The sequence below is a fragment of the Guillardia theta genome, assembly GCF_000315625.1.
Source record: "Guillardia theta CCMP2712 unplaced genomic scaffold GUITHscaffold_85, whole genome shotgun sequence".
Lineage (NCBI taxonomy): Eukaryota > Cryptophyceae > Pyrenomonadales > Geminigeraceae > Guillardia > Guillardia theta.
This window is the reverse complement of record NW_005434589.1, coordinates 151,221-161,267: the sequence shown is the minus strand read 5'-3', so window position 1 is coordinate 161,267 and position 10,047 is coordinate 151,221. Positions and strand designations below refer to the sequence as shown.

Below are 10,047 nucleotides of genomic sequence, written 5' to 3'. Positions count from 1 at the left end.
TCCCTCCCTCCCTCCCTCCCTCCCTCCCTCCCTCCCTCCCTCCCTCCCTCCCTCCCTCCCTCCCTCCCTCCCTCCCTCCCTCCCTCCCTCCCTCCCTCCCTCCCTCCCCTCCCTCCCTCCCTCCCCTCCCCTCCACCTCCCCTCCCCTCCCCTCCCCTCCCCAACTCGTTCTCTCGCATCGCTCTCGTCCTTGACAGGGATCAACGGCTCCCCTCATGGATTTTAGTTATCAGGCAACGAGGCTTTATTTGTTACATCGCGCCATGCGGGGACACCGGGGGAGGGGGGATAAGAAGGGAGGGGAGGGAGAGAAGAGGAGAGGAGAAGAAGAGAGGAGAGGAGGAGAGAGAGAGGAGGAGAGGAGGGATGAGGAGAGACAGGAGGAGAGGGATGAGGGGGAAAAGGAGGGAGGGATGCGAAGAAATGCGGAGGAGAGAGGTGGTGGGGGGGTTAAGGAGAGAGGAGAGGGCGATGAAAGGGGATCGCTCAGTATTGTTGAGTTGGGATCAGGATGTACAGGAATAGTTCCCTGCAATACTTCATCGCAGCGTGTGCTGGCATGCTCTCTGCTGGCTACATCTGGTAAGGAGAGACGGAGATGGTGCTTGTTCCTGATGAGCAACTAGGTCACCGTCCCTCAAGTATGCTAAGAGCATAGAAGGCGACTACGTGCAGCGAAAAGCTGAGCTCGAGCAGGTCAAGCTGCATCACAAGCAGGGCGTGTTGACCGACGAGGAGTACGAGGCAGGACAACGAGGTAGCGCGAGGGGGGGAGCCAAGTAGCTGACCGCGATGCAGCAATACGGCAGAAGTATGGTCACCTTCCCGAAATCCGATGAGATACCTCATCGCAAGAAAAGAAAGCAACGTTTGTTTCTTGTGATTCCTTCCTTCCTTGCTCCCTCCTGGCCTTGTGATCCCTTCTCTCCTGTAATTCTTTCTACCTGCCTCGCCTCGCTATTCCTCGCTTAATCAGCATTCACATTCACCATGAATTGCACAAACAGATCTGCTGTTGTTTATTTAATTCATAGCTTCAACTATACTTTCTCTCTCTTCACTGTCATAATTCGCAAACTCTTTCGCTTCTTCTGCCTTGGCCTTATACCAGGTTTTTGCGCGCAACATCTCAAACACGCCCATCACTCGGGCTCGATTCTCCGTCTTGGCGGCGCACATGGCAAGCAAGTTTGTTGCAAGCTTGCGACATCTGGTCTCGTTGGCTCTCTCGGCCTTCCTCTGCGCCCTGCTGCTACCGCAACTGCTGCTGCTGCAACTGCTGCTGCTGCTGCTGCTCGTAGGGGGAGCCGAGGGTTGCAGAGGTTGCAGGAGGCTGATGAGTTGCTGGAGGAACTTGTCATGGGCAAGAAGGTATTCCGTGTTCTTGGGGTCGTGAGAGCACATGTCCAGCACCAGCGCCAGCAGCTTGCTGTACATCGTCCACTTCTCCGGCATCTGCAGGTGGCTGTTCTCGTCGAGCGACGCGGCCACGGCACAAGTCTGGGCGATGAGCTTCTGACAGTCTGAGTTGGCGATGAGACTTCGCTTCCACTCGTAGGACAGCAGGTTCAGCTGCTCCGAGCAGGGCACGTTGGAGGGCTGCTGGTCCTCGGAGCGAGGAAGAGGAGGAGCTGCAACGTGCGAGGGCTGGCCCTGGTCGAGGAGGGAAAGAGTGACTTCCATCCGCATCACCACTAAGTTGTCGTCACGTCGGGAGTAGGCGGGGCAGGTGAGGCACAAGTCTTGCAAGGAGAGGATGTAGCTGAGGGGTATCGGCTCCGCGTCTCCGATCTCCATCCCCGACGGCTTCTCTACTCGGCAGCTCATCTTGAGCTCAACCTGATCCGCTCGCTCCTCCTCCACCATCAGCATCAGCTCCTCGTTCCAAACCCACCTGCCGTCCTGAGCTCTCACTCGGGCCGTATGGAAGACCTGCGGCTCCTGACCCACCCGGCACAACATGACGTTGACGTGGCCTGCCGATCAAATCACGCCATGAGGCAGACGAGAGCGGGAGAGCGGGAGAGGAAAGGGGAGGATGAGGGAAGGGGAGGGAGGAAGGGAGAGGAGGAGGGGAGAGATGTACCTGAAGCTTCTCCCGCCTCCTCTGCACTACCTGCAACGGTGCCCTGCAAGATCCCAACTTTGAGCAGCCTCGTGCTAGCGGACTGCACGGCGCCATGATCCTCTTCTTGGCTTGCTGCACTCCTCCTCAAGGTCCCCTCCAACGTCTTGAGCACGGATGTCGCTCGCTGCCGAGTCTCATCGTCACCTCGCGCCATCGCATGAGCGACAGCCTCTCGGATGCTCTCTGTGCGACTGAGAACGTCATGCAGCTCGATGTTCTTGAGTAGATTCTTCAGCAGCCCTGCTGCCCGGTACTTGGCTTTCGGGCTGCCATTGAGTAGGACATCGATCAGTCGCTGCATGGGGATGAATTTCAAGATCCGTTGGGTTTGTTGGACATCCATCGAGAGGTTGAAGAAGACTGCAAGCACATTCTCATTGATTGCGCTCTGGTCTGCATGCTCCAAGAGATCCTTCATGCTGTTCAAGAGGTCGCTATTCCTCACCATCACCTCACGTATTCCCGGGTCATCGATCGACAAGTTCGCCACGAAAGCAACAAGCCTCTGCTTGAATTCAAAGTCCCCATCCTTGCCTAGTACTTCTGCTGCTTTCTGCAGGATTTCAGGAGTCTCCTTCAGATGAATTCTACGCTGTTTGGTGTAAAGAGCAAGTTGCCTTAGACAAGCTGCTGCGTCGATCTGCATCTTCTTGTAATGAAACGTCTCGTCAGAGATCGTCTCTTGTATAATGGTCAACAAGAAAAGAAAGACGTTTGAGTTGCAGCACAAGTCTTCCAGTACTTCCTTGACGATTATATTATCATCAATTCTGCACAGATTTCTCAGCCGAGTCACAAATTCTCGCCTTGTACTCAAGACTTCAGATTTCATTTGTTCCAAGAGCAAATCTTTCATCTCCAATATCGCACGATGCCATAACAACTTTGTCTCCTGATTTTTCCAGATCTCGTCTGCCTTTTCGAGATATCCAGCAAGAGTATGGGGGTCTTCCTGAAGGAGCGACTTGACCAGTCCCATGATAAAAGCACTCTCCTCCTCAGGAGTGTCCTCCTTTTGCTCAGAGCCATTACAAAGTTTGGTGAAGATTGGAAAGCCATGTGAAACGGCATGGCTGTTTTCAAGCAAGCTGGGTTCCAGAGTATCGTTGAGGATCGTTTGTTGAACGAGATGGGAAGTTTCATTGACAGAGGTCAGGCCTTGTGATGCTTCGCCACCCTCAGCAGACACTCTAACCCCAGCATGAGCCAAACTTGCAGCCGGAAGCAGCAAGTCATCATCATCTGTCATTCAGTCAGATCGCAGGTCTTCAAGCCAATGGACAGCAGACCTGAATCGTCGCCAAGATGAACCTCCGCACGCCCGGCTTGCGGCAAAGCTGTGACGTCATGTTGTCGGGGCATCTTTTCATGCCTTGTGGAGCTTGCACTTGAACAATTTTCAGCGGGGTCATAACAAATCACCACGACATGATCTGATTTCAATTTAGAGGCATATCGGGAGGACATTGTAAAGATAGGTATCCTCATTTCGTCTGCTATTTGTAGTAGATCGCATCGAGGTGAAACCTTTTTGTCATCCACTATGATGATTGCCCGGGGTCCAATTCCGACTAAGTGACGAACATTTGAAACTTGGTTGTTTGTGAGAACAATTCCTCTACGTAACTTCACGACATTCGTTGCAGTTAGGTGATCAGGAGATCGTTTCAGTGTACCGCGAATTTCGTGAGCAAGCAACGGATGCCTTGCTTGGATAGGAACCTTCACCTAGTGAAAGGTTCAGTGAAATCGCAACAACAAAACTCGTAAAGGTGTGTAACCATTTGCTGCTGCAAGACGTAGCCAGCTCCATCGCTTCCCATGGCTTCGGCGAATGTCTGAAGCCTCCAAGATTCTGCATTCCGCCCACCATCTGGCTCTATCGTGTTGGAAACCGATTCATGAGACACTGTTGCAGCTCGATTGCGGAGGCTACTCAGTCTCTCAAGTCTTGATGGCACCTTGGTATCGGGAGAAGCAGTGCCGCTCTCATCGTGACCAGCCTTCACTTTGGTTTCAGGCTGTGAGCAAGACGAGCTGAGGTTGTCGACTCTCCTTGATCGCAAGGAGGATCTCAGGGCAGGTTGACTCCGATTCTGAATAGCGGCAAACCACAGAGAGCTGCTGGGCGGGTGACCCGACGCGACGATGGAGGACGAGGGGCGGTCGCTGGAGGAGAACCTCGGGCCATCGTCCTCGTCGGAGGAGTCATCTGCAAGTGTCCTGATGACCTTGCTTCTGAGTCGCTGACCTGAAAGACACATCTGATCAACACCAAGACATCTTGTCTGCATACAAAATCATCGACCTCTGCTCATCCATGCAGGTACAGTCTTGCTCGTTGCCTGTAGTTCTAGTCCTGGCGAGGTTTCGAATTGCGCAAAAGTTCTTGTCATCTCAACCAACAAAGGTGGTTGTTCCTGTACACTGACAGCATCTGTACAACAGCAGAGTGTCAAATCGTTTCATGACATCGAAAGTCTATCAAAATTTTGAAAACTACTTTCAGATGCGGAGTGGAAGAAATTTGTGCAGTATGCATTGTACATCCATCTAGCCATTCCGAGATGTTCATTCATTCATTCGAATGTCTTTGATATCTCTAAAATAAAAGAAAGTTTCACAGAAATAACAAATTTTGACTGAAGAACTATCATGCATGCATCATTCACCCTTTCTTGAATTTTCGAGTCGTTTCATCATTGATTTTTTCAAAATCTCCAATCTCATCGGATATTCGATTCTACAAGTTACATTCTTTCGGCTCAACCTCTTTGTCTTTTGATCCCCTTCCTACTCGTCATCTTGCCCCCCCCTCTGATCTCCCTCTCTCCAAGTCCCTCAGTCCCTCCTCTCCTCTCCACCTTCCTTCCTCCCGTCCTCTTCTCCTCATGAATTTTTCCTTGGTCGCATCCCGTTGAATTGAAAGTTACTGACCACCCCACCCCACCTTTCATTGGAACACTCCCAACCTTACTGACAAAGGACCCCCCACCCTCCTCAATGCACAAAAATTCCATTCAGACCACCCCCAATTTGTCACTCGCAGTACCCCGATATCTGGTAGGTAGGGGCTACACCACCCCTACCCCAGGTCTATCTTCATGTTTCTACAAGCCAATTCTCCGAATATATCCTGACACCCCTACCCCCATCTATGTATACCCCCTACCCCCTCTTGATTTGATTCGGGACCCCTCAATCTCCCATCTTCCACCCCGCTTTCCGACGTCTCCTGCAGGCCTTTTGTGCCACTTTCTTCCCCATGCCGACTGCCATGCCGCTGCGTTCGGTCCTGGTGTTGGCCGTGGCGATTGTGGGAGGGAGAGCGAGCGAGCAGGCGCATCCGAACGATCATGTGCTCCCTTCTCCTCGTCTTCAATCACCGTCTAGCAGAATCAACGCAGACAACCAAACCGACCTCCGATCGCTCCGCAGTCTTTCCCCGTTCGTTTCGAAGCAGCTTGAGGGCAACGCGGTTGACTTGGACGTGAATCAATTGCTGCAAGAAGTTGATGCTGGAGTTAGCAAGATGAACAAACGTCAGATCACGAAATTCAAGGAGTATATGACTTCCATGAAAGAGTTTGTAATGAAGAACCAAGCTGCTTCGCAAAAGTAGCTGATCGGCAATTCTCAGACTTGAAGCGAGTGACTTGGGCATGCAGGAAGCCTCATCTCGATTCGGCGAAAGTTTTCTATGATCCTTCGACACAGAAGCCTCTGGCGAGCTTTGATGGCTACACGTACTCTGCAATCATTTACCATGTGATGCTGCATGGCGAAAGGACATTAGCTGACAAGCTGAGCAGGATCCTCCCTTCGTCTCGATTCAAGACTACTTTGCTAACAGCACAAATCCTGCTGACCAGGATCCTGGGAACCTGAATCAAACAAGAACACCCGGGAACGGAAAACTTTCTGGGCTGAGGTGTTGCTGGCCTTGTGCCCTCTGTGTCTACGCTGCTGACATGTAGGAACCAGCATCGACATGCTCGGCGCACTGTCAACCACCGTAAGATGAAGTCTGTTCCCCTATACATGATTGACCGCAAGTTCAAAGATGGGAGTCTCTTTCAAGTACTACTACCCGTGCAACGTCCAGCTTTATAATTCTCAGAGTGATGGTCAGCATGTTCTATTTTCCTTCATTGACCGAGTGTCAGAGTACTGCAACACGCCTACAAAGAACGAGTCTCTGAACTTGTTCTCTGGAAGTGAGTGTAACGATGTCAAATAACAGTATCAGAAAGTAATCAAGGCCAATGACAGCACCTGGATATTTTGGCAGCATTGCAGATATGTGCGGCGCTGAAGACAGGTTGATTGTCATGGTTCTTGAATGAACTTGTGTGAGCTTTGGCTACAGGTGTATGGTTGTTGGGCCAGTTAAGATCACATCAGATATGTGAGAGTCATTCATGGTACTATCTTTGAAAGACTATTCTGATCATGGTTGCACAGCACGAAGACTTATCGATTGACACAACCGTTCATGGAGAGCGGATTTGTGATGGCAGTTCTAGAGTCAAAGGTTCTTGAAAGAATCTTATTCTCATGTCTCCTGACTTTGATCAAGTCGAATCCTTCCTTTATGGCAGCGTTTGATCCATTTGACTGGCTACTTTGGTTCCTTGTCGGTAGGAACAATGATTGTTTTCTTCCAGATCAAACTTCTCACCCTGAATTGTGTGATGCTCAGTGATCGAAATCATACTTTGTGGGGTTTTATTCATGTGGACAGAAGGGTACGGAACAAACCAGGTCTTGATGATCAATCTCTCTGTCGCAGCAAACTGAAACCTGCCGAAGGATCTTTGGGGTTCGCCAGCGATTGAAGATTTACAGCTGGGATTGTGCGAGAGGATCGTGAAGATTATCTGGAACCTTATTTCGCAGTCGTACGATGCGATCTACTGGTGGGAAATACTCCCACTGAGCCCTCCCCTCCCCTCTTGTTTCGCACACTAAGCCCTATCTGTCAGGTCCTTCACTCTGCTCTTGGGGGCTGGGGACAAGGCGCCCACGACCAACGCTGGAAGACTCGTGGTTTCCTTCCAGTTGCTGTTCGCTCTCATCCTCGTCTCCATGTACACCGGAAACCTCGCTACCTTCTTGTTCACGATCCCCATGCAAACGAAAGTTACTCAATTCGATGACTTCGTTGACCCTGCTTCCTTTTATTACAACAAGGTAAGGTGATCCTTTCACCACCGTCGTATAGGAAAACATTCTGATTATGTGTTGTGTCAGAAAAACTCAATTTGCATTTCAACCTTGAACCCATCTATGCAGAGCTGGCTTGATGTGAAAAAATCAGACCTTATTGGTACAGGCCAGTCAAACTTCAATATCATAACAAACAGCACCATCGAGGTTGTTGTCGTGACTGTATCGAGTGAAGTTTGACCGATGTAATTATCAGGATTGCTTGTTTTCAGTCTATACGGGCAAGGTCGAAGGATGATTTGAGATTGTTTCATAGGAATTGATTTTCATACTTGCAGGCCACAGCAACCTTTTTCGACGAACCCACAGTTCTCTACTACATGAACCGACTGTATTCATCGGGAATGTGCGGGGATGGTGTAAGAGTTGCTCATTATTCATCTTCTTCCATAAATGCTCAATCGACTTGCAGGGGGGATATTGCACCGATCGGACAAAAATAGACCAGGAATCTTGTGTTTGCCCTACCCGAGACTCTGCAAAGAAATGTCAAAACCCCAACAACAACAAGTGGTATGCAATCTCTGGTTCTGTTGTGACAGCTGGCAACATTTTCAATCCTTTCGGGTACGGCCTGGTGTTTCATCGGAACAGCACGGACTATCAGGGTTTCAGTCAGGCGATCGAGTACATTAAGCAGATCGGACTGCTGGCTTCGATAGAAGACAACAACATTCCGGGGCTCTCAACCATGTCGTGCAGCTCGTTAGCTGGGGGCTCCATTCAGCTGACGTTCTCCAACATTCAAGGGTTGTTCACTTTGATCATGGCTCTTCTCTTTGCTGGGCTGTGCGTGGGGCTGTTGGAGCAGATCATTGCGCTGGTGATGTACTGCATGAAGCCTTGCCTCAAGAAGAAGGAACTGTCGGTCGCTGGCTCCCGCAAGAACTCCATGGTTTCTGTGAGCTCCGACCTGATGCTCAGAAAACCTGCTCCGGGGCATAAGTCGTTGGCTGATGCAGATACAAAAGTGGACAGCGCAGATATTCAAGTTGATCTGCAACAAGGGAATGGGGAAATCGGCGAGGAAAAGGCCCAAGAGGTTGAGGAACAGCCTAGCCCCGAAGAGATTGAAATGCATAAAAAGATAACAGAGCTGCAGGTGATGCTCTTATGATGGTGGTGGTTGTGATAGCCTGATCTCAATCTTTTCTTCACAGCGTGGACTTGCTGAGATAGAAGAGATCATCCAGACGTTTGAGCTTGAAAAATCCTCCGAGCAGACTCAAGATGCCAACGAAGCTCCAGCGAATCCTCTTGCCGCTACTTGGCAAAGCTTCCATGCAAACGTTCGCAGCTTCCTTGGAAGCAAGGCTGATACATAGGAGGAGGAAGCTGACGGGACGGAAGCAGGTCGTGTGATGTTGGATGTTTTTTCTCTTAGCTGTCTGATCATTCTGCTGCAGATAATCAACTCAAAAGAGATGCTCATGCAAACGCGTGATCATGCTCGAGCTCGAGATGTTTAGAAAGGATGGAGGGTTGTTGAGATTGTGAATGTGTGTGTGAGATAGCAATGACGTAAAGCCTTGTTGGCGTTTGTAAGTCTGAGAGAGCCGCACCAATCCTCCTCATCAGCTAGGTTACCTGCTGATCGCTTCTCTTCAGCTAGCGAGTGATCCAAAGAGAGAGCAATAGCGGAGACTGACTCTGAATTCGAAAAGGACACGCAAGAAGGGGGGGACCTGAGGTAGCTACAAGGACAAGGAATCTCTCCTAGACACCACAAGGAAGGGAACCTGAGGTAACTACAAAGCAAGGAATCTCTCCTAGACATTGTGAGGAGGGGAGGGGCGATCAGAAGCAGTGAGAGAGGAACAACGAGAGGAACAGGGAGAGCTAGCCCGCATCCTTTGTAGAGTTCAGTCTGCCCACGCTGAAGTAAAGTAGTGGGTGGGGTGTCGGGAAGAAAGGGTGGTATGAAAAAGGTAGGGGTTAATTTCAGCGACTGAATCGGGGTGTATCATAATGAGCAGTTATAAGGGGTGGGGACTAAAATGGTGGAGGGTGCAAGAATGTGGGGCTGACATGGGGTGGGGTAGTCAAGGGAAACTCGTGGAAGGAGATACACGCTGAAGATCTCGCAAAAGATGCTGACCACCAGAAAGAGCAGGTTACACCAAGACACTCCGATCCTCTGACCCTCCTCCTCCGCCTCCTCCTCCTCCTCCTCCGCCTCCCTCCTCCCTCCTCTGCGAGACCTCCGTTCTCCCTCCTCTACTAGACCTCCCTCTTCCCTCCTCTTCTACTAGACCTTCCTCCTCCCTCCTCTACTAGACCTCCCTCAATTATTTACCCTCAAGATCCAAGGCAAACATGACTATTCACTCGAAGAGAGGGCATTTTCTTTCCGTGGTCTTGATTTTCCTGATGAAAACGTTTGAAAACTGCTCTGGCTTTGCTCCTGGTACCTTACTGCCCAACACACGACCAGCGAGGTGATAGCCCCTGCCTTGTCCTCCTCCTCTTGATGCCTCGTTTCCGGTCGATCAGTCCTGTTCAGCTCAAGGAAGGAACACGACTAGCACAACTAGCAGGATCACGCCGAAGCTTTGTGCTCCGAAGTTCAAGCGGGAGAGGAGATGCAACAGACGCTCACGTCGCTTGGGTCCGAAGTCAGCTCGAGCAGCAGCCGGAAGAAGTCAAGGTATACCATCACCACGAGGTGGTGGCCATAGCGGCAGCTTGCT

At 50.7% G+C, this 10,047-nt stretch overlaps 3 protein-coding genes across 3 annotated transcripts; 2 read left to right on the top strand and 1 right to left on the bottom strand.

Annotated features, from left to right (window-relative positions):
• Positions 1 to 508: 508 nt before the first annotated feature.
• Positions 509 to 1,007, top strand: GUITHDRAFT_154735 (hypothetical protein; the record flags this gene model as incomplete). Its single annotated transcript, XM_005825285.1, has 3 exons — positions 509 to 582; positions 627 to 757; positions 799 to 1,007. 3 exons carry the CDS (start codon positions 512 to 514, stop codon positions 837 to 839), a joined length of 243 nt encoding a protein of 80 aa, XP_005825342.1. The 3' UTR covers positions 840 to 1,007.
• Positions 1,008 to 1,023: 16 nt separating this feature from the next.
• On the bottom strand, positions 1,024 to 4,392 carry GUITHDRAFT_115503 (hypothetical protein; the record flags this gene model as incomplete). The annotated part of the gene is made up of 6 exons (XM_005825284.1): positions 1,024 to 1,976; positions 2,117 to 3,201; positions 3,324 to 3,370; positions 3,418 to 3,515; positions 3,805 to 3,856; positions 3,910 to 4,392. 6 exons carry the CDS (start codon positions 4,390 to 4,392, stop codon positions 1,024 to 1,026), a joined length of 2,718 nt encoding a protein of 905 aa, XP_005825341.1.
• A 1,005-nt stretch (positions 4,393 to 5,397) lies between these two features.
• GUITHDRAFT_154734 (hypothetical protein) lies at positions 5,398 to 6,613 on the top strand (the record flags this gene model as incomplete). Its single annotated transcript, XM_005825283.1, has 9 exons — positions 5,398 to 5,746; positions 5,797 to 5,896; positions 5,941 to 6,059; positions 6,113 to 6,143; positions 6,192 to 6,249; positions 6,295 to 6,345; positions 6,401 to 6,449; positions 6,498 to 6,536; positions 6,593 to 6,613. Coding segments are annotated over exons 1-8 (773 nt in total), but the record flags the coding sequence as incomplete, so codon positions are not given.
• Positions 6,614 to 10,047: the final 3,434 nt, after the last annotated feature.